Source organism: Bactrocera neohumeralis, chromosome 2 (assembly GCF_024586455.1).
Source record: "Bactrocera neohumeralis isolate Rockhampton chromosome 2, APGP_CSIRO_Bneo_wtdbg2-racon-allhic-juicebox.fasta_v2, whole genome shotgun sequence".
Classification (NCBI taxonomy): Eukaryota; Metazoa; Arthropoda; class Insecta; order Diptera; family Tephritidae; genus Bactrocera; species Bactrocera neohumeralis.
Genome location: NC_065919.1, coordinates 50,861,010 through 50,886,409, shown reverse-complemented (window position 1 = coordinate 50,886,409; position 25,400 = coordinate 50,861,010). Strand labels below are relative to the sequence as shown.

Sequence of the window (25,400 nt, the reverse complement as noted above, 5' to 3'; positions counted from 1 at the left end):
AATTTTTTGTTATTTAGTTGTGCAATTAGAAATTTTATTTGTAAAAATATATTTAATTAGACAATTAAACATTATTTTAAAAATAAATTTACATGATTTTGTTTTGAGCAAAACTCCTAAAAACAATTGTTACAGGTGGCAATAATAATCTCTCGTTATTTCCTGCTTGTTCTTCTTGTCTAAAACTGACGAATGGTTCCTCGTGCCTGTCGTTCGTTCGTGACGGAACGATACCGAAAACGATATCGCTGCAGCAGGAAATTGCTAAAAATTGCTAGAAAATCGCAACGGTAAATCTTAAAACTATTGAAAAACTATAATTAAAGTGGCAGAGTGTTATTTGATCATAATTTCAGTGCGGTAAATAAAAGATATAATCATAAAATTGCGTTTGAAAAGTTTGCCTTTCACGAGAAAAAATTTTCATTACACACTTAGCTTATGTGAAATACGTGTGCATGAGTGTGTATAGGGAGCAATGAGTGAGGCGATGTGAGTGCGGCTCCGCTGGCTATTCGTTTTCTACTTTGTGACCATTTTTTCTTTAACTTGTGCTTTGTGTTTTGCTTCCGAGAAGTCTCGAAAAATGTTAATCGTTCGCTCGGTAGGTGCCTATGGCTCGTCCGTTCGGCTGGTTGATCATAGTTCGGTTGTCGTGTAAAATGTAAATTGAAGTATTTAATATTTCAAATGTTTTACTTTTGTTAGATAATTTTCATGGAGGATTAAACCATTGGATAGGGTAGTATAATATTGTTTATACATATATAGTTGTCATCTAGAATATATTTAATTGCCTAGGAAAATGGAGTGACAAGTTGGAAAAAGGCCATGGCGAATGTTCAAATTTTTTTGTAGTTATTTCGCAGTTTAAAAAATGCATTTGTATTTGACAAGATTAAGCATTCTTCCAACTACAACACTATAAGAAGTAAAGTTCAAAGTTTTTTTTTAGAACCCTGCAATTATGAGAATTATAATTTAAATGTATAAGAGTTTGTCAATGTACGGTGTAAACGCCCCTGCTTTGTTGTTTGAAAAACGTAATTTTTTCCTCTTGGTTTGAATTCTGCTTCGAGGAATTTCTTTTAGCGAAAACGAATATTCGCCATTTAGAGGATAGTCGGAAAAACGGAAAATTTTAAAAGTGCAAGACGCAAGGTAGAATAGTCTATAAAAGAAAATGAGAAAGTGACGAAATGGCGATGATAACTAACGTTGCCACTTAGCAAAAATATAAGTTAGTAGAAGTATTGCATATGACAAGTATTGTGCTTCAAATGCAAATACTGTAGTCCAAAATATTATTGTTTCTTTTTTCTATTAGTAGCAGAAAAATATTTTTCATCTGTTAAGTGTAGTCCAAAATTTGTATGTTTAATAATTATCTTTCACTCAGAGTTGTATTTGCAAAGATTCTTTTTCGCTTTGTTGCAACTCTGATGGCAACACTGTAAACACGTTTAGGGCTAGAATAAAAGGAACAAACAACGAATAGAATAAGCCGACCTAAAGTCGCTCTACTCTGCTTTTCTTTCTTTTCATTGCACAGCTCTGCAATAGCACACAAAGTACGTATTTCTCATCAGTGTAGTTTTAAAATTTACATTAAGAAAAATTACACATATGTATATACATAATTTAAGTGTATCGTTTCTATATCATTAGAAAATCTTCAATATATAGATCTAAGTGGAACAATAACATCTAAAACGAATCAAAAAGTGATTAAATTTATAACAGAACAAAGTGAAATATTAATATTCACGCTTATACGCATAGTGTAGTGAAAAATTAAAAAAAAAAAACGGTGGAAAATGAATAATGATGATAAAAGTAACGACTTAAGTGTGTGTTCTACTGCTATAACAACTACAACGTCGACACCAACGTCAGTGTCTAATATAAATAATACAACAACAACACCCGCATCGGCATCAACATCAGCAGTTACCGTGGCTTCAACAATTAAAGCTCAAAAGTCTACTGCCAGCAAATTGAAGCAGTCAGCGAACCTGCAATCAATAAAGAAAGCAGTTAACGTTAACAGCAACAACAATAAAAGCAATAACAATAGTCTTAAATTAGCAGCTGTAGCAGCCGCCGCTGTTACATCTGGAACTACCACAACCAACATCTCCTTAAAAAAGTTATCAAGGAATGCAACACAACAAGGTGGAGGAAACAAAAAAATCTTGACCGCTAATCCCATCAATACTGATAGTTGTAGCGAAAGTATAACTGCAGTTGTCCCAGAAGCAGGCAGCAAAAAAACGGCTACCAACAATAATAACAGTAAAATTAATACAACTAAATCACTTATAAGCAACAATAATAATTATTCTGCTTCCGCAGTTCCCGCAGCCGCCGCCGTTAATGGCAATAGCAGTACTAGCATCAATATAAAGAATAACAGTAAAATGTCTAAAATTGCAGCCGCCAAAGTTGCCGCATCCAGTGCCAATGTTAACGCAAACGCCATTGCGGCCGATTGCGTTAGTGGTACAACACCTGATCCAGCGTCAACAATCACAAGTACGGGAGTTGGTACTGATAGCGGTACTGGATGTAGTAACAACACCGACACCTCTAATCCGTCATCTATTCCTGCAATAGTTTCGAACGCACCTGCCAATACAACAACGTCCTTTAGTCCAGCCGGCGGCAGTAGCAACGGTAAAGCATTGGGATCCACAAATAAAAAATCCGCTAACAATGCTTCAACCGTGGCTGTTTCCACAACTGCATCGGCAAAGGCAAAAATTTACCAAATAAAAACAAATCCCCTGTCATTACTAGTGAACACATCGCAGAATGCCACAGCTCCTACAAAAAACAATGGTAGCAATGGCGGAAACGGTAGTACCGGCAATAACAATTCTGGAACATCTTCACGTGTTGGAGCAGTAGCAGCTATTAAGCAAAAACTGAAAGCTTCAGCTGCTGATGCTGCTGCAGCTGTTGGTATACCCACCGTCATAGCTGGAAATTCTCGTTCCGCCTCATCGTCAACATCGTCCAATTTATCGTTGGCCTCGTCTGACACACGTCATAAGCGACCCAGCGAAAATTCGGATACTGATACGGAACTATCCCGCCAACCACCAGATCTATCTGAATCTGATGAAGAGTCAGTTTCAGAATCGGTAAGTTATTAAGAAGAATTCGCTCAATAATTTTCATTAAATTCATGTTCATTATATTTCTAAACAAATCTGAATATTTGAACTATAAAATCCAATTACATATGTTTAAAAACGTTGATCGTTGAAAAAGTTGACAATTTAATTTGTATGTTCGTTTTTTAAGTAGTTAAGCTATGGTGATGGAATAAACAATATAGTTTAGCTCAGTTGCCCTAAAACGTAGATACATACATATATTTATGTATACAATCATGTGTATATTTTATATGTAGTGTTTACAGTTTATTTTACATAGAGCTCCATTTTGTCCCTTAACATAGCTTCTATAAATCGATTTTCAGTTCGTTTACTTTCAACATCATTATCGTCATCGTCATTATCATCATATTACTCATCTTTGGCAGAGCGTATGTGCCTGCTACTGGGTGCATATTGCACTACCTGAAAAATTAAATACAGATGTACAGGGACATGTGCATAAGTGTTCCCACAAAAACAAGTAAGGTCAGTGTTATTCAGAGCTAACGAAAACATCATGGCATATTTGAAATGTGACTATTGAAATTCGAATCGTTTTGTAATTACAATTGAACACTCCATTTGTCCAGTTTCTTTGTTTAGCATTAATGATGAAATATTATTATCGCTATAAAATATATTATTTTATTGACTCACCATGTGTGTATCCATAACCCTTGGACTTCTTCAAAATATATATTTTACTACATACTTTATTTCTCCGGCGGCTAGTCTCATATACCAGGTTGAGGATAATCTTTTACGGCGCACCAAGTAAAACAATTGAAATAATTTTTTAAGATTTAGTAATACATTTTAGTATGAATAGTTCTAAGAATATTCATTTATTTGCATTTGATTAAGAAACAGTTCTTTCTAAAATCCACTGCGATTGAGGTCAATGATTCGTACAAAAACGCCACAACGCTCACCGCTGTTGTCATAATAATTTCTTGATGTATATTTGTATGTAATTACAACCTCGTACAACCAAAATGACTGACTCTGTGATCACTAAGTTTAATATTTGTACAAATAAGTATATTTTTTGTGTAAGCACACACATACACGCATAAATGTACATATGTTTGTACACACATATATGTAGGTTTCTGTACAACAAACACAGTGTTGTGTCTAGTCGCCCTTATTGTGGTTATTGATCATAGTTCTTTTCAACCATCGCTGCTGCTATTATCGTCACATTGCCATTATTATCTTTAATAATTATGATATTTGTGTAGGTTGGTTTTTCCTTCCCCTTTGTAGCGACATTCCCGTGGCGTATTTTATTATTTTAGCTATCGTCATCATTATTGTCGTTAGATCGGAATTGAAAATACATACCGACTATGCTATGTACCCGCATAATGTCGCATGCAAAAATGTATGTATGTAATTCCGTCGTCGCTGTTCCTGTTGTCATTGTTTTGAAGTCGTCGTCTCCTCTGCTATAGATTACAATACATATAAATTCATAAATTAAATGATTTTTACCTACCTTCAATTGTATATACTGCATTAAGTGTACACACATAGTATATATTTGCGTTTTATTTATTTAGCTGTAGTGTGGTTTTTGCTGCTTTTGTAGCAATGCCATCGTTTCCTTTGCTTTTTCATCATTGTTACAAACTCAAAACACGTTGCTTAATTTCAGTTTTCCACATTTTTGCCCCTGCTGGCAGCGAGTAAATACCGATTGCGCGTGCGAAGGAAAAAAATATTTTATTGTATATTGTTGATTAGTACTGATTTTTGGTTAGTTTCGACTTTTTTTGAGTCAAATGGTCGTTCAGTCGGTCGGTTGTTCGTGCGGTCGGCGTGTTGAAAGATTTATTATTTGTTTGACTTTGTGTTGGTAAATTGTTGGATCAGCTTGAGAGAGTTTAAATTTAAGTGTATGTGCATACAAAAACAGATCATACACATATCAGACAGTTCAGTTATCATATTTTTAGGCATGAAATATTTAAAATTTTGAAGATAATTTTTTTTAACTTATCATTTCATGGCATTATCTGTAACTATATCCAATTTAGTCTTATCGTGTTATTAAACAAAATTTATTTCGTAATTCATTTAAATTTTTTTCAGCTAGTAGATAGTTGGGAATAATTCGTTTCTAAGATCGATTCGGATCCGATTTTTGGTTTTTCATGGGAATATTCATTTCTAAATTAATCATAAAATGAACATAACCAGGCGAACATACATACATATCCATGTGTACTATACATTAGATAGATAGATATATACTATACATTATTCTTTTAAAATTTCTCCAGCTAATTGGGAATTAGGGAATTTGAGGTTAGGAATTTTTGTTCCTAAGATCGTTACTCATCCAATGATTAGTGGTAAATGAATAGTCAGCATTTTTGTCAAAACTCTGCTTCATAATTTGGACACAATCACAATTGCCGCGAAAATCAATAAAGCATAATAACTCGCGGGAGTTCGTACCCTCGATATTGACCCCATTTTGTATTATTTTTGTCTTATTCAAAGGCATTAAATGATAAGTGACCAACTACTTTGGATTGCCTCCCTTTTTCATAAATATCACTATATATCTTCTTTTACACACACATAATGCATCTACGTACATACATACATTTATTGATATGCATACGTATAATCAAAACATTTAAACATCTTACTGATTTACAAATACTAAAACTTGTTGAAATATCAAACGAGCAAAGATGTAAATTAGTAAACAGAAAGTTGGGTAAATGCACTTTCCTACGAACAACATTGTCGTTATAGTGAAATTTCTTTGGAAATTGATTTTTTCTCTTGTTTGAAGGTTAAATACCAGAAAAACGTGCAAACCGCAGACAACTGCTATACCTAGTATGAATGCTCAACAATATTTATCGGTGCATATACATACATACATGTATGTACATATGGGGTCATGAGTAGCAATAAAAATATAACATAATTGCTATTTACATATGTATGTATATACTACATTCATGAGTAGTATTTAACAAAATGTTTGAACTTTGCTCACGATGTATGCGCAAAGTATGAAGTTCCGGCAATGATTTTCAAAGCAGCTGAGAATTATTGAGCTTCGCCTTAATTTGTTGCTGATGATTCATACAATTCTTTAAATTCTCCAACCATTGACAATGGCTAACAAACAAGCTGCGGCAGACAGACAGACCAACGAACCCCCAAAATAAACCAATTTCCGAAAGAAAACGAATGGATGGCCATTCGAGTTTTTTTCATTTAATCTTTTTTGTTTGTTTTATTTACTTCTTTTTTGGGCTTGGTACAAGGCAGCAAAGTGTATAAAATAGAATTCGAGAAATGTAAAATGAAAGTATAATGTCAAATATGCGAATCGTGTGATAAATGAATAGCGACAATAATTAATATCAAAATCAGGCAAGAGAAACATAAGTAGGAAAATATATATATATAAATATGTATGAAATTAAAAGAGAAATTGGCAAAGAAACGAGTGCGCAAAGCATAAACCAATAATCGCGCACAACTCATTCCATTCCATTTTCAATCCATTCCGGTCCATAGTAAAGTAAATACATATGTCGGCTTTGCATCTTTAGTTGATGTCGCTGTCATCGTCGGCGCCGATGGTGACTGCAAAAGTCAGCGTCATCATTATTATCATTGGCGCTGCATTGTTTGGGCTGGTCACGTTGTTTTATGAATTTTCGTGCACATATTTTTTTCAGTGTAATTTTCGCTGTGTGTCTGTAACTGCTAATTGCATTCGTAAAAATTCTGTGTGACTCTTTGATCAAACAAAGGCAATGTACGAAGTCTTTAAAATGGTGGACCGTACAAAACGGGAACGGATGCAGAGCTGACGAAGTGCACGTTTATGTTTCCCCTACAAATAATAATACTAAAGAAAAAAATTATAAAACATAATGCAGGATACTTTTGCTAGGTTAGGTTTCCTAACAATTACAAGATTTTAATAAAAAAAAGAGTTGATTGCACATTCTCAACAATAAATTTAAATCTATTTCTCATTAGCTATGATCCAAATGTTTTAGCGCAGATTCAAATGTTTTAAGTAAATCAAATGCAATAAAAGGCATTACACGTAAACTAATTGGAAATTTGAATATATTAAAGTGTTCTTTGTATGATGTTATTCGCGACAGTAGGACAGACATTTCCAAACACATCGCTGTAAATTATAATAAAAAGACGCCCTACAACAATTTCATTACTTCCACATTTTCATCTTGGAGGAAATTTTAGTTTTCTTTCAATTCCATTCACTTCTATAATCATTTTGATGACTTTGACTGCAAACATACCATCAACATTTCGAATTCTAACCTGCTTGTGAGCAGTGGTATGCGGTAGTAATTGACCGCTACATCTTTTTCTTCGATCGATCTGCATAACTTATCCCCATTTGTTTCATTTAATTTTTGTTGATATTTTACTTTCATTCTTCTTTTTATAGATCCTTTTGGCATGCTTGTGTCTAAGGCCAGATCTTCTGGTAAGTTTCGCGTTTTTTGCATTTTTAACCTAGAACTACCTCTGCAATCAAAAATTGTACAACTTTCTGTTACGACAATGGTTGCATAACAAAGCTTAATATCCTAATCAAACGCCTTGGCACATTAATCGGTTTTTCTTAGTAAATATTGACTAAACAAAAGATTTTATTAACATCTCCATATCTAGGTAAAGATATTAAGAACGCCAAAACGCCATTGTGGTACTTATTGGCTTATTAACAGTGGACATCGGCAGGAATAACGCCTAGAAGATTTTCATGTTGGTGGCCAAAGACACAAGGATGCGCGCGTCCATTGCTTTAGTTCATCATTCAATAACTTTTACATTAATCAAAATTATGACTTTGCTCTAATTATTTTTTTTTTTTGTACTTTTCTAAAGTAGAAAATACTTACCGTAATAATTCCTTAGTGCTTGTGTTTCGTTTTTTCTAAAAAGTATTCTTTAAAATTAAAAAAAAAAGTTCTTTCTAAAACGTATTCATTAGAAATTAAAAATCAGTAATATATTATTATTAATATTATTTTAAGGATGATATCCCAGAATCTGATGCTGATAGTTGTGGGCATGAAGAGGATAACGAATCTGAGGAAGACAACGAGGATGAAGATGATGATGAGGAAGAGGGCGAAGAGGATGAAGAAGAAGACGAGGATCCGCCAAATGAAGTGAGTGGCAATTTCTCGGTTGGCTCCACAGAGGAAGAGGAGGATGATGACGAAGAAATTCAGGATCCGAATGAAACGACTGGCGATTTTTTGCTGGAAGGTAATAACTGCGCACACTACGAAGGTAAACGAAGAGAAATTGACCGACATTATACATATATATATTATTGTTTTGAAATATTTTAGGTGAGAAGCCACCTGTGTTACGTCATGCCACCCATGCCATCGATGAGACTAAACAGGCTTTGACCAAAATGCGAAGCGGCAACACACCACGCGAAAAAACGTATGTTTAATTTTCATAACCATAAAATCTGTTGAAAATTAATATAAACATATCTTTTGCAGAATTTTCTCCCAAACTCTTATTGCCGCCTGCACCGACAACGACGTTCCGACCGTTCGCCGATTGCTAAGTAAAAATACTATGAATATTAGCGAATCCACTGATGACGGCGAATCCTTACTCTCGATGGCCTGCTCAGCTGGTTATTACGAGCTGGCGCAGGTGCTACTCGCCATGCAGGCAGCTCAAGTAGAAGACAAGGGCCAAAAGGATTGCACACCTTTAATGGAGGCAGCCTCCGCTGGTCATGTAGAAATCGTCAAACTACTGATAAGTCACAATGCTGATGTGAATGCCCATTGCGCCACTGGAAATACACCGTTAATGTTCGCTTGTGCCGGCGGTCATGTGGAAGTAGTTAAGGAGCTACTAAAGCATGGTGCGAATGTGGAGGAACAAAACGAAAATGGGCATACACCATTAATGGAAGCAGCATCAGCCGGTCATGTTGAAGTGGCTAAGGTAAGCGTCCAGGTCTAGGCAACAACACATAATTTATGTTAAGAGCAAATGATGATAATCCGAGATTTGAGACAAGTTAACTATGCCTTATCACTGACCCTTTCTCTTTTGAGATTGAGTTACAAATCAAAAATTGCGAATTGTGCTCAGTGCAAAGGGAGTCAATGAACAATTTTGATCTTATTTGATGTTAGAAGAAATAATAATAATTTTATTAATTTCATGTGTCAAAACTTAAAAAACAAAAAAAAAAAAACAATTATTTTATTTATAGGTACTTTTGGATCATGGTGCTGGTATTAATACACACTCGAACGAATTCAAAGAAAGCGCACTAACGCTGGCTTGTTACAAGGGTCACCTGAATATGGTGCGTTTTCTATTACAAGCTGGCGCTGATCAGGAACACAAGACCGACGAAATGCACACCGCTCTTATGGAAGCATCAATGGATGGTCATGTCGAAGTAGCGCGTCTGCTTTTGGATTCGGGAGCCCAAGTGAATATGCCAACCGATTCGTTTGAGTCTCCATTGACTTTAGCTGCTTGTGGCGGTCACGTCGAATTGGCCACTTTACTAATCGAGCGTGGCGCTAACATTGAGGAGGTAAACGACGAAGGCTATACACCACTTATGGAGGCTGCACGAGAGGGTCATGAAGATATGGTTGCACTGCTCTTGAGCAAAGGCGCAGAGATCAATGCCACCACAGAGGAGACTCAAGAGACCGCACTTACACTCGCTTGTTGTGGAGGCTTCAGTGAGGTTGTCGAATTTCTTATTAAAGAAGGAGCAAACATTGAACTGGGTGCTTCCACTCCGCTAATGGAGGCAGCGCAAGAGGGTCACACCGATTTGGTACGCTACCTATTGGAAAATAAGGCTAATGTCCATGCAGTCACACAGACAGGTGACACGGCACTAACACATGCCTGCGAAAATGGACACACGGACGCAGCCGAGGTGTTATTAAGCTATGGCGCCGAACTAGAGCACGAATCCGAAGGCGGTCGTACACCGCTAATGAAGGCAAGTCGTGCCGGTCACTTATGTACTGTAAAATACCTTATCCAAAAAGGCGCTGATGTCAATAAGCCAAGCAGCAGCAACGACCATACACCACTTTCCTTAGCCTGTGCGGGAGGCCATCAGGCCGTAGTCGAGTTATTGCTGAAGAGTGGCGCTGATCCCTTTCATAAGTTAAAAGACAACAGTACCATGTTGATTGAGGCCGCTAAAGGTGGACACACGCGCTGTGTGGAATTACTCTTCAAATATCCGTTATTCGTGCAAAATCACCAGAACGAACTGCAATCGGCAGCAGCAGCTGCAGCAGCCGCGGCCAATGCTGCCACTGCCGCCGGTCCAGTGAATATAAATAACACCTTACGCTTCGTAAATCCGCAACAACACAAACAATTGCAACAACAGTTGCAGCAGTTGAGTGCTCCGCCCGGTTTACAGGTATCCGAAGCGATGCGTGTTTCGAATCAACAACAGCAATTTCATCAACAACAATTCAGCGCCAATACAATGACCACCACCAATGGCACGAACAACAACAATGTTGTCACAGCTGTCGCCTACACCGAAGAACATTTGCCATTAAATTCGACCGGTGATGCAAATAGCGAGGAGTTCGCTGCCATCGACATCAACTCGTTAAGCGCACAGCAGCAGGAGGCTTTAATTGCCAAGTCGCGCCTCTTTCATTTGCAAACCGGTTTCGAACAGGGCCTTACATTGGGCCGTGAGCAACTCTCACAACCACAACAGCAGCAGCAGCAACAGCAACCACCTCTACCCGGTCACAGTAACAATGCACAGCGTAAACATTTCGAACTGGACATGACGCACATAAATGCTTTGACACCACCACAAAAGGCACCGCCAGCTCCACCAGTGGGCGGTGTTGTTACACAACAACAATCGCTGCAACAACCACAATTCCAATTGCAACCACAATTGCAACAGCATTCAGTGCAGCCTACAATGAAGTCGAAGAGTAGCAATGCATCGCGTAAGAATCGCCAGCCACCAGCGCCTTTCGAGCTTAACCTACCAACGCCCAATTTGGCTAATATCGCACTTGAACAGCAGCAACACCAACAGCAGCTGGAGCAAATGCAGCAGCAGCAGGAACAGCAGCCGGACGAGGTGCGCTCGCAACCACTGGGCGATGACGGAAGTGGTGGCTCCATTGTAGCAGTTGGTAGTGAAGCAGATGGACAACAAAACCGTTGCTTCATGCGTCGTTGCTTCTTTAAACCCGAATTCCACAAGGTAGTACTTGAAATTAAATACAATTTAATATAAATGAAAATCTTTTCGAAAATATTATTCCCAAATCTTATAGATTGGTATTGAGAACAAGTCGGTTGTAACGGCAAATGCATTGCCACCTGTTAATTATATGGACTTGACTGGTGTCGAGGGCGTTGAGGCCATGGCTAGCAATGCTGCTTCGGGTAAGTTGTCTTATGGCCGCTGCCTTCTATGAACTTTATTGTATTTATGTATTTTATTTATATTTCACTAATGGAAATGTGCAGGTGTGAGTGCGTTGGGCGATAACGAAATGACTTCGATTTTCCTAACTGGCAATGCCGGCAACGGCGCCCAATCTCAACAAATGCTTAACATGCCATCGGATAATATGATGATTGAATTACTGGATGCCAGCGCTGTTGCCGATGCAGCAACAGAGCTACGTCAACACCAACACCAACAACAACAGCAGCAATTGCAACAGGATCCAACTAAAACTATGCTGAACACACAGCAATACAAAAATAGTGGTCTAGCTGTTGCCGCTTTGGAGGCTATGTCAGCAGTAAACAGTATACAAAATAATCGCAATTTCACCAATAAAAATACCAATAACAATTTGAATCAAAAGAGCACCCAAATCACAACTCCATCGGAAGTGTCGCAGAGCACAGCTATAAGTGATCGACCAAAAGCTAAGCCAGTATCGAAAAAGGATAACAAATTCCGTAAAACTGTATTTCCGCAATCGCCTGTACTACAACAAAACCAGATGGTATCCATTTACAATAAATTGGTAAGCATGCTTTACTGTATATGATAAATAGCGTGAAATAATTAACAAAAAAAAACTTCGCCCTGCACTGATACTAAAATACTTTGCACGGGTGATTTCCTTAGCATAAAAGAGGTTATACAAAATCTTTATCTCGATTTTGTTCGTTCAGTTTGAATTGCGGATATATGCTATAGAGAAAATATTATTATGAACATTCCATGTACTTTAAATTAGACTAATTGTTAGAATTGAGGTTATGTTTTGTATGTATGTATGTATGTATGTATATCCGATCTCACCTATATTTAATTCCAAAAGCTCCACTGAAGTGCAAACCAATTATAACTTTGATTATGTTTATTTAAAATTTCCGAATACTCGGTGCGTTCATTTACCTTAACCTCAACACTTGTACCAATTCACAGCCGTTACTTCTAACCAACGAAATCAAACCGAGCCTGCAGACAAAGCAGGTTATCATGACACAAATGGCGTTTGCCGCACAACAACAACAACAGCAGCAACAACAACTGTCAAGCGGTTTAGATTTGAGTAGTGGTGGCGATAACGCGATTGCATTGAACAACTCTCCAGCTTCTCCCTTGGCGTCTCCTTCCAATGCGGCAGTCGCAGCAGCAACGTTTATGCAAGAACAACTGCACATGCCAGCTATCGGCACCGAGGATCACCACCAACATCAACAACAACAGCAGCAGCAGCAGCAGCAGCAGCAGCAGCATGAGGTTACCTCTACCATATTGCAAGCTTTCCAAGCAATGCAATCACGCAATGTGGGCGATGATGCTGCGTCAGCCGCGTTGGCAACCGTCTGCGGTATGAGCGCCGCCGAACAGCAAGAGTATTTGAAGGAACGTTACCAGTTGTACGATATGCCACGCTTCTTCGATGACCAACCGAAGTCACCAACCGAGACTCCACCACCACCACTGCCAGATAATAAACAGCAACAACAGGAAATCTACAGCGAAGATGGCATTGCTGTGTTGGAGGAGGAAGTGGAATTGGATGTTGAGCCGGATGGCGAGAGCGTTGCTGAAATGAAGAATCTTGCAACGTTGGTCACCGCTGCAGCAGCTGCCGCACCCAATATGCTGCTCGAGCATGTTGCCATGTCCGGTGATGCAAACAATGCTGATGAAAATGCATTGCACATGGACGAATATGGCGAAGCTGAAGACGATGAAGATGCCACTGTTGAAGCCGATCAGTCCGCTGCAGCGCATGATATGTTGGAGCAACATGCTTACGATGAAGGCGGTGAGGCGGATGGTGAAGAAGAGGGTGATGGTGATGGGGAAGGTGATGATATTGAAGAAGTACTCGAAGATGATGAAGAAGATGGAGACGATGAAGAATTAGAAGGAGAAGTGGATGGCAATTGTGAGGAGGATATTGATATGACAATGACATTGCACGATGACGAGAGTATAGATATAAGGAAGCATGTGATTGGTGGCGAAGAAGACGAAGAAGATGAGGAAGAGGATGAAGAAGACGATGAGGATGATGAGGATGACGATGATATGGCATTAAGCAACGCGAAACGTGCTAAGAGCGCACATCGTCAACCGCAAGCGCTTGAGAATTTAATACTTTCGAATGTCGCCTATAAAAGCGACGAATTGTCTCAGGCACTCTGTGATTTCCGTCAAGACTTTCCAACCGATTTGGTGCACGTCTTTCCGCCGATTGCTAATTTCAAAACAGCTTCAGGCAGCGCAGCGTTCAGCACCTTGCAGCAATGCACTGCAGCAGCAGCCGCCGCCGCAGCAGCCGATGTTGCAAATGCTGCCGCTGCAGCCGCTGACATTGCCAATGCTGTCAAGGTGGTCGGACATGGTAAGTGTTGAAATTGAGTGTCAACTATAGGTACAAATTTGAGCTGAGTTTTATTTTTCTGTTTGTGTAGATGTCGATGGTGCCACAGCTGCTGGCGTCATAACCGCTACCGGCATGTATCCAGCATTGGAGAGCTTTGACCAATTCCCTGGCGATATTCCCGGCGATATGGATGATATATTGCAAATATTCCAAAATGATCCTTCGTTGCAGGTTAGTCAAAATAATTTTTGTATAATTTTATAATAATGCAAAAAGCATTGATTTCGTTATTATTGAGTTAAGTTAGCCTTCAATAATTTGGTATAAATTGCTAATTAATGACTTGTTGCGTGCTTGACGATAATAAATATTGCCGTTAGATGTGTGGCAATATTTTTAATAAGGCGTTTACAATTTTTTTTGACCTCTTACAACTCTGAAGAAACTTTCAACCGAGTATTGATTTTTTTATACACCAATGATACGGTGCATTACTGAAGCTTCATAGAGATAATTTAACAAGCTTACTATTCTGTATTATTAGTATTATTATTTATTTATTTTTATATATACTATATATATGTATATAAATTAATGTGATAATGATAACGAATTGCTAAAGCTTTATAGAATATACATAGTTTATCAACTTTACTGTTCCCTTTTATTATTACCATTGTTTTTTATTCGAGATTCGTCAATATTTTAAAACATCATCAATTTATTTTTATTTTTTTCTGAGTCCTCCAAAATTTTATGATTTTTTTTGGTTGGTTTGTTATTTATTTTATATTTATAATTTATCCTTTCTACTTATCCAAATTTAATTCTCTTAACCCCCCCCTTTCGCTTGAGAATAGCAAGATTGTATTGAAAAATAAAATATTTTATGATTTTTCTATTGGAGCAAAGTTTCTTTTTGGTTCACAATCACGTTGCTGTTGCTGTTGATGTTTTTGTTACGTAGATTATTCTTTGTCATTGTTGTTATTTAGGAGCTGCATAATTGTGCCGAGCTGGGCGACCTGAATTCAATATGCAAGAACCGCTTTAGCAGCAACTGGATGCCGACGCCGAAGTGGACCGGCCAGGATCACTTGATGGCGACGCATCAGCAGGCGCTGCTTTCGGCCGAAGACCAACAGCAGCAGCAACAACGTCAGGCAACTAATCAAATGCTTCTCGAATATCAGCATGAGCTGCAAATGGGGGAGCAAATGCAGGTATGCCCCTTTTTAATCATTTTCGAACTCCCACCCATACACCTATACACAAACACACTCCCCTGCACAGGCTAAATCGCCAACATATTGGCATGTTTAACTCACAAACCCTTCAAAAAGCGAAATTAAAATCAAAAACAAAAAAAAAAATTGTGTAAACTTTCTAATTGGCATAACCTCACATAACAATTCCTCTACTGATCTTGAAACGTCTCAGTTCATTTAGTTAAAACAATAATAATAATTGCATACTTTTTTCGTGTACAACGCAGCAGCATCAACACCACCAGACTTTCTCGTTTTTGCCGCTTCCGTCAGATGATGCCGCCGTAGCCGCCGCAGCTGCGCAGCATCAGCAAATGCAACAGACACTGCCACATCAAGGTGATTTTCTGCTACAACAGCCGCATCAACAACTACAACAACACCAGCAACTTATACTGCAAGAAGATGAGGAAGAATTAAAGCAGCGTCAGTTGCATATGATCCAGCAATTGCAGCAGGATCGTTCCAGCGATCGATTGCGCAAAGCATTGGCGGCCTGTGCGGCCAATCAGCTACAACAACAACAGCAGCAGCAGCAACAACCGCAACAGAAACAGCAACAACAACAACAGCAGCAGCAGGCAGCAGCAGCCGCCGCAGCCAATTACGTCTTCAATGTGGAGAGTGGTGACAAGTCGGCCCAATCGTTGCAGTTGCTGTTCCAGCTGCCACCGTCGGTGCAGCAGCAGCATCAACACCAGCAACAGCAGCAGGATGTGCACGATGCAGCACAACAGTTGCAGCATTTGCAGTTGCAAGAGTTGCCAGATAATCAAAAACAACAACTGATGCATGAATTCTCGCAGCAAGCGGAAAGTTTAATGCAGCAGCAGCAACAACAACAGCAGCAACAGCAACAGCAACCTACAACACTCGATCAGGTGGCGCAGAGTAATCTGCTCCTGCAGCAACATGCTTTGCATCAGCAAGTCCTCAAACAGAAGCAACAACATCTTCAACAACAGCAGTTATTATTGCAGCAACAACAACAACAGTTACAGCAACGACAACAGCAACAACAACAACAGCAGCAACAACAGGTAAAAAGTTTGAAATTGAAAAGGAATGAAAAAAAACGAAAAAAGTTAACTTCAGCTGCACCGACGCTAGAATTGCCTTACCACTTGCTTTTCTTAAAGTGTGAATGGTCCGAAGATTAAAAAAAAATCTTACAAGGACTTCATTTCAATTGGTCATTTTGTATGACAGCTATTTGCTATAGCAGACCGGTCTGAATAATATTTTCGGAGTAAGAGTTGCGTAATAATCCATGGCAAATTTTGTGTATTTCAATCAATCCAATCCATAGAAGGTTTGATTGATTTCGATTCATCAGTTTGTACGGCAGCTATATCCTTTAGTAGTCCGTTCTGAACTCGTAGTTTGTACTGCGACCTTGAACAATAATCCATTCCGCATTTCGTGCAGATATCTTGTAAAATATAAAAAGTTCTCCATATAAGGACGTGTAGTTTGTTAAAGGTTCGATATAGGCGGTTCCGATAAATGTGCAGCATCTTGTTGAGGAATGGATATATGCCAAATTTCAGATTGATATCTCAAAAATAGAACTAGTTCGCATATACACTGACAGACCGTCGTTCCATCCATTTCCGAGAATGTCGGGTCTCCGAAACTGGAACAGACCCGGTTTTTTATCTGATCAAGGATTGTCAAACCGGCAGCACTCCTCCAAATTACTTCATGAATGTTTTCAGCCGCTAAACTAGCAACCGTCGTTCTATGGTTAGAAAGGATCGAGAGCGTACCGCCATATTTTCATTCCGTTAATTTATATAGTAGATATACAGGCGTTGTTTTACATCATAGCGAGATGTATGTAACGAAATGATATATATGTATATCCTACCAAAGAGTGTCGCCAAATCAGTATATAAGTCTCTTTGATGCGAATATTTATTCATTTAATTTAATTATTTATTTTCCACAGGTACAAGTTGCCACACAAACGCAACCACCAGTCGTTGCCCCTTTCAGCAATGCCTCACCTTCTGCAGCACGAGGATGTACACAATTCCATGCCACTATCTCACCACTAACGAATGATGTTGGACTCGGCGTTTGCACACTCTCAACGCAACAACAGCAAATGGCTGCAGCTGCCGCAGCGGCAGCACAACAACTGCCCGAACCACCTATAATAACATCGACAAAAATCTCGGGCGGCATCGCAAAGAAAGCGATCGACAAACAGTCCCGTAAGGAGCGCAATCGTTATGCTGCGCTGCGTCAAACACCAGCAGGCAGTCAAGGTGAGTGTCTAGGAAAGGATGTTAAGCTATTTTACTTTAAGTATACACAGATTTCGTGTCGTCAATATATATAGATTATAGCTTACAAAACTCGGAGTGATCCAACACTCGAGACTTAAAAAACCTTATCGATTTTATACAGTACGAATTTAATTTTTTTATTTATTTTTATCGTGATCCAATTTCTTGAGGCTTCGTCTTCATATTCTATAATTTGAAAAACACATTCCATGTCCAATTTTTATTTTTATTTTCTCCAGCGAATACCACGAATCAACAACAATACCAACAAACCGTTGCCACTACTACACCCGACAAGACTATCGATGTCGATTCGGAAACTGACTCCAATCATGACACCGCACTAACTTTGGCTTGTGCCGGCGGCCATGAAGAGCTCGTTCAACTATTACTAAACCGTAATGCCAACATCGAGCATCGCGACAAGAAAGGCTTTACACCGTTGATACTGGCCGCCACAGCGGGTCATGAGAAGGTTGTCGAGATACTGTTAAAGCACGGCGCCGAATTAGAGGCACAATCGGAGCGCACTAAGGACACTCCACTTTCTTTGGCCTGTTCGGGCGGTCGTTATGAAGTGGTTGAACTCTTGCTGAAACACAATGCCAACAAGGAACATCGTAACGTATCCGACTATACGCCACTTAGTTTGGCAGCCAGCGGTGGCTATGTGAATATTATAAAATTGTTATTGAATCATGGCGCAGAGATAAATTCACGCACCGGCAGCAAATTGGGTATTTCACCGTTAATGTTGGCCGCTATGAATGGCCATACTGCCGCCGTTAAATTGCTCTTGGATCAGGGCTCTGATATAAATGCGCAAATTGAGACTAACCGCAACACTGCTTTAACGCTCGCATGCTTCCAAGGTCGCCACGAAGTGGTCAGTTTGCTATTGGATCGTAAGGCGAACGTTGAGCACCGCGCTAAAACCGGACTTACACCACTAATGGAAGCGGCGTCGGGAGGTTATATTGATGTAGGACGTGTACTGTTGGACAAGGGTGCCGATGTGAACGCAGCACCTGTACCGACATCACGTGACACCGCACTCACTATTGCAGCTGACAAGGGTCACTTGAAGTTTGTCGAGTTACTGTTGGCACGTAACGCCGCCGTCGAGGTGAAAAATAAAAAAGGCAATTCACCGCTTTGGCTGGCAGCACATGGTGGCCACTTGAGCGTCGTCGAGATATTATATAACCATAATGCCGACATTGATTCGCAAGACAATCGTCGTGTATCATGTCTGATGGCTGCCTTCCGTAAGGGTCACACCAAGACCGTGAAATGGATGGTACAATTCGTGACACAGTTTCCCTCCGATCAGGAGATGAGTCGCTTCATTAGTACCATCAGTGATAAGGAACTGTCTGAGAAATGCCACGATTGCATGAAATTCATACGTTCTGCCAAAGAGGCACAGGCTGTAAAAGCAAATGAAAATGCTTCCATACTACTCAAGGAATTGGATAATGAGCGTACACGTGAAGAGAGCCGTAAAGCCGCTGCAGCGCGTCGTCGCGAGCGTAAAAAGAAGAAGAAGTTGGAAAAGAAAGAGGAGAAGCGACGCCAAATGGAGGGCGCCACCGGCGGCAGTGAAATATCTGGCTCAAATGATGCTGACGAAAAAGACTCGGATCAAGACGATGACAGTGATCGTGAGGAGAATGGGCTTGAAGATGATGACGATAATCAAAATGTACCGAACTACCGCGAAGAGGGCGATTCCGGCATCGATCAAGGCTCATGCTCGAGCGCCGAAATTAAAACAGTTAATGTTGGTAACAGCAATAACAACGTTCAGCAGCGTGAGGCCGATAAAAATGGCAAAAACGGTAAAAATAACAAGAAAAAGAAGAACGCATCACCAAGTAATAACAGCAAGGAAAACAACAGCGCACAGCAGCCATCCAATGCTGCTCCAGCTGAAGACACACCAGCGCAGTCAAGCAGAAATGTGGGCAAACAAGCCGCCTCAGCCAAAAAACAACCAGATAGAGAACATGAACAAACACCGGCAAAAAGTAATGGTGCCAGTGCAAAAAAGTCCGGCACACAAGCAGGCGAGCCAACGAATACACATAGCACAGCAAAGTCGACCAGCACATCAACTGGAGCCATCAAAAAGATCGAAAGTCAGCAGCTCAGCGCTCGGAAGGAAGAGGCGAGCAAAAAACGTGACACGAACAAACAACGCGAGAAAGAGAACCTTGCGCCGAAAGAAAGCCAACTAACTAGCAGTGGTCGCCAATCGCAACGTGAACAGGAACTACATGCAATGTACCTTGCGGATAAGTCTATAGATCCACATTATGCCGCGCATGCAGCAAAGGCTGGTATCCCTATCCCCGCTAGTACTGGCATCCCAACTACGCGGAAGTCACTAATTTTCTCAGCTTCACGTTGCCTCATGAAAAGTAGCGTTGCTCTTCTGAATGAAGAGGCCAAATCTGGAAAGCATGAGGATCACTTGGCCGTTGGCGGTACTACACAGCACAAATCGACACCACCCAAACGTGGCGAGGATGGCTGGAAAGAGGTGGTGCGTAAGAGTTCTACCCAACAAAGTAGCACTACTTCATCCACGACCAGCGCTTCGACCAGTGCTTCGTCCGCATCGGCAGGTGTCCCTAGCGCCGCTGCAAGTGGCAACGCAAGTGGCGCTACAGGAGGTGCCACCGCAACTGCTCCTACAACTGCCACTGAAATGACATGTAAGAAAGTGCAAGTGCCTGTGAACGCGATTTCGCGTGTTATTGGCCGTGCCGGCAGCAACATTAACGCAATACGCGCAACCACGGGCGCTCATATCGAGGTTGAGAAACAAGGCAAGAACCAATCAGAACGCAGCATTACCATTAAAGGACAAACCGATGCCACTAAGCAGGCACACATGCTTATCTTGGCACTCATCAAGGATCCCGACGTAGACATATTGCAGATGTTGCCACGCATAAATACCAGCATAAAGGCGTCGTCTCTGCCCTTAAGTGTAGGCACTTGGGACAACAAAACAGCGGCATCAGCGGGGCAGTCCTCCTCGGCTTCCACAGCTTCCTCCACATCATCATCGGCATCGGTATCGGCTACTTATACAACTAACAACGCCGGCAATGGCTGTCCCCACTCAGCCAATAACAACGGCTCAGGAGTTGGTGGTAATACCGGTGCTAGTTCTAAAGGCTCCGCTGCTGGTAGCTCAAAGGGCGGTAAAACGCAATCCACTGGTGGCAGTGGCAAGTCGAACGCTGTGCGCTCGCAAACAGCTAAAACGGCTTTCCTACAACAACAACCGGGTAATCGCGGCAGCCAGTCGCAGTCCACAATCACGTCACAGAAGTTGAAATCTCAAGACGCAGCCAATAACAAGTCTACGAGTTCCTCTCATAACAATAACGGTAGTAGTGCTATGCATGCGCAGAAAGCTAGCAACTCAGGCAAACAACAACATTCGGGTAATGGCGAGAGAGGCAATAACACCATTATCAATACACAGACATTCGCTGCTAAATTGGGCGGAAGTACTGCTTCTGCGCACATGTCTCATAATTCACCATCGAAAAAAGTCGGTGATGGCCTGAGCACTGGACGTATAGGCGCAACTGCACCTTACGGACGCGGTAAACCTGTTCCTAGCAGCGCCGCCTCAGTGCCACAGCTAGGCGGTAGTGTAGGTAGCAACAATCAAAATAACAACAGCGCCAATAATGCGCTGGCTGGCCCTATTGGCGTTTTTAATCCAGCTGAAGTGGCTGCTGTGAATGCTGCGGCTGCCGCAGCTGCTGCCGCTGCCGCCGCCGCTTCTGCAGCTTCCGCAGTATCGAGCGCGCATTCTGCTACAACAACATCAACAGCAACATTCACGTCAGGCTCAACAACTGCAACAACTACATCGACAACAGCAGCAACATTTGCCGCTGCACCCGGCACACGTGCCGTCACACCAATCGGACCACCAAATAAGCGTAACCAAGGCTCACCAGTAACTGCCGCTTCGGCTTCATCAGCACAGCAGCAACAGCAAGTCTCACAAATGCAGCAGATTCAGAACCAGCAACAGAACAGCGGATCTCCGGCGTCCGCCGCTGCAGTACATCCTACAGTGGGAACTGCTACGGATATTCAGCAACAGCAACAACAACTTGTCATTAACTGTGCTGAACCGACAGCCACTGGCCACCCTGACGGACTTAACAATGCAACAACAGCTGGCAGCTTCGGCTCACAGCTCGCTTCAAAAATAAGCAACGAATACACGCTTTTCTTTAACTATACAACGCAGTGGGGGATAATGTGCAAATGTACAATTCACCATCGGCACTCGTTAGTGATTCGCTACCCAAAGCGGATGCCTCAAAGGCACCAGGTTATAATCGCAATATTCTTAATTCACCAGTAGGTGGAAGTTCTAAGGCCTCATCGAATCACTCGGCTTCTCCGCCCAGCAGCAATATGATGTCTGCACCGATTGGTATAGTACTGATAGACAGTGTTGGCAACCCTATACCACAAACGCATAACCGCAAAATTGCGACCAGCAAGGCAGGTGGTGACACGTCGACTGCGGGCTCTTCACCCGGAATTAATACAGCGTCTTCGGTAGCGACAAGTGGTGACAGTACCACGATTACAACAACAAATATTGGCGAACGCGTTGATATGGGTGTCAGTTTGGCCGGTGGTAATGGCACTGCTGCCGCCGCCTCAGCCAAAGAAATGCAGCTATCTAGCGCAAACAGTGGAGCTAATGGCAGCGAGACACACATGTCACCCGGTGTTATTAAGCCACCAGCACCGATCGGCCAGCCACCAGTAGTGAACACATCTATGAGCTCAAATAACAATGCCTCATCGAGTATGCCCGCCAGTGGTCTGGCTATACAACGTCCGCCACCAAACAGCAACAACAACCAACAACAACGGTCAGGTGTAGGGAACGCCTCTCATACGCCACCTTCATCGAATGTTGGCACACTAGAGGGCAGTGCGGTTAGCACACAACCACCTACCATGAACTTCGGTCCGATCGGTCCCAATCACTCGGCGCGTAACAACAACAACGGACCACCCGGCGCCATTGGTGAACCGCCATTGAATCGTTTCTTTGAACCAATGAACGTCGCTGGCAATGCAGGTATGCCGCATCACGTGAAAATGCCACCTCCTTACGGTATGCAAATGCATGGTAATATGGGTGGCGTTGGTGGCAATGGCAATCACCCACTATCACGACTTAATCTACGTAATTCGACATTCGGTGCACCCGGTGGCGGTGTAGGCAATATGGGTTCGATGCCACCAGCGCCAATCGGTCAACCACCACAGCAACAGCCATTATTGGGTGGTGGCATATACCAACAACATCAACCGCCACCGCCTCCACCGGCAAATCCTAATTTCCCAACAGGCAAATCAATGGCACCGGGTGCAAATCTAGCGCCTGGTGCACGTGCACAGTCTCAACCACAAAATGGCCCACCAGGGCCAAATGCCGCCGCTCAACGTTGGTATGGGGGCTATATGGATGTGTTGAATTTGGAGAATGGTGGTCTGGGTGGAGCAGGAAATAATTCCCCGGCAGCAATGTCACCTAATCAAGCCGCCGCAGTCAGCGGCAATCTGCTACAACAACATGTCGCCCAGCAGCAGCAAGAGGATATGCGCAAAATGCCACGACCTATCGGCACCGAACGCGCCTCATGGAAATGCAACAACTATCCAATGAATATGGGCGGCGGTGGTGGCATGCCGGGCCCCGGTATGGACGATGGCATGGGGGGCGGTTCCGGTATGCCCGGAGCTGTTGCTGGCCTAATGCACGGCCCTTGGATGATGGACAAACCGCAGCAAGCGGCACCACCACAGCAGGTGCAACAGCATTCGAATTGGATGAAGCAGCAATATCGCTTCTATGGTGGCGCAGCAGCTGGCGGTGCTCTGGGTGGCATGGGTGGACCTGGCGACTATCATCATCAGCAGGATCAATTTCACGTAAGCATTTCACTTTTGTGGACCATGGTCAACGTAAGTGACATATTTTCATATTTCTTTCATCCACAGATGCCTCTCGATTATCACAACTCGATGGCACCACATAATTTGCAACAGAATACAGCGATGAACCTAATGCCACCCTATGGCTACCCGTATATGGGTCAAGGCGCAGAAATGGGGCACGTTGACAAATTGGAAATGTGGGACCACGACAAGCAGGTGAGCTATTAAATTTAAATAAAAAAGGCAATGAAAAATAAAACTATATATACAATGAAAATATTTCATTTCATTAGTTCAGAGTAGCTAGCGATTTTTTAATTCTAATTTGAAAATATACTTAGGTTGCAAACATTAAAATTAGTTAAAATTTTATTTAAAATTGTAAAGTCAGTATTAAAAATCGATACAATATAATCGTTTGAATGTGTAAGTTTGCCGTTCACTGCTCAAGAGCATCGTCATGTCTAAGTAACCACAACAGACCCGGTTTTTAAACCGGTCAAGCAATGTTAACCCGGCACCATTCCACAAAATTACTTCAGAAATGTTATCTGCCGCTATAACAACAACAACAAAACCATTTTATATGGTGGCTCTGTGCGAGCCTTAGTTCAAAAATGTAGAACACGCATTTTTCAAATTTACTTGTGATTAAAAGCTTTTATTTTTGACTTCGGTATTAAAAATTAATTTTTAATTTTTCACTCCAATATTTTCGAATACATATTTAAAAATTATTTTTAATTAAGATTTTCGCCACAATAAAATAATCAGAAATTTTAATTTAAAGTTCATTCATTTCGTTATTTGCAACCCTGGTCACAGAATCAGCTGTTCATTTTAGTAATTTAATTGTATTTATACGCTTTTCTTTTTTCACTTACAGATGTGGCAAAATTGGTCCAATTGATGCTTCAGTGCTCAACAACAGCAACAACAATCCGCACACCACCACCACCAACAACAACAGCAACAACAAAAGCAGCAGCAGCAGGATGGTGCGAAATTATCGACAAAAATTTTTAAATGAATATTGACAAAAAATGTTATTGGAAATTGATTGCCAGCAGGTGAAGCGGCGCGGCCACAAGGAGAAGGCGTAAAATAAGCGGCAGTTCATAAACTACAAAAAAATCTACTATTACAACAACATATACACACATACACATATATACACGCACTCAAAAATACCCTTATATATACATACATGCATACTTAGCTACCCTACGCGTATATACGTATATATCTTTGGATTAAGCTGAAAAGAAGTGAATGAATATAAATATTAAATGAGAAAATAACAAAAAAACAATTACATACATAATGATTATTATATACAAAAAAGAAAATGAAAAAAAAAACAGAAACCAACAATTGCGGAGAGAATTTAATTACCTAAACAAGAAAAAACCGATAAAACAACACACGATTGATTGAATTATTTTCTTTTATCGCTCATTTGTGCTCTATGCACGAGCAATGCAAGTGAAGCATACGAAAACAAACGAAACTTAAAACACAACAACAACAACAAGAAACAAATAAAAACAAGGCGAGCAAAGCGATAAAAGTCCAAACAGCGGCAGAAAAAGTTTGCAACGCGCTCAATTAGAACGAAAACTTCAACAACATTTATTAATAACTACTGTATACCGGTATATAACGGGGATGGATGTTTGTACTTTTGCGCCACTACACACCTCCATACCCCTATTATAATATACACGCATAATACATACATTTATTATCTTTATGTTGCACGTAAATCGGCCAGCGCCG

General features: G+C 41.0%; 1 protein-coding gene across 1 annotated transcript; it reads left to right on the top strand.

The window, feature by feature from the left end:
- Positions 1-215: 215 nt before the first annotated feature.
- LOC126767700 (ankyrin repeat and KH domain-containing protein mask) lies at positions 216-24,936 on the top strand. Its single transcript, XM_050485242.1, is given in 19 exon segments — positions 216-360; positions 1,669-2,295; positions 2,356-3,146; positions 7,630-7,668; positions 8,222-8,483; positions 8,546-8,645; positions 8,708-9,167; positions 9,442-11,451; positions 11,525-11,636; positions 11,721-12,232; positions 12,640-14,074; positions 14,145-14,287; positions 15,052-15,279; positions 15,552-16,364; positions 17,276-17,597; positions 17,858-21,916; positions 21,919-23,615; positions 23,685-23,837; positions 24,508-24,936. Coding segments are annotated over 18 exon segments (13,638 nt in total). The 5' UTR covers positions 216-360; positions 1,669-1,817; the 3' UTR covers positions 24,532-24,936.
- The last annotated feature ends 464 nt before the right edge of the window (positions 24,937-25,400 follow it).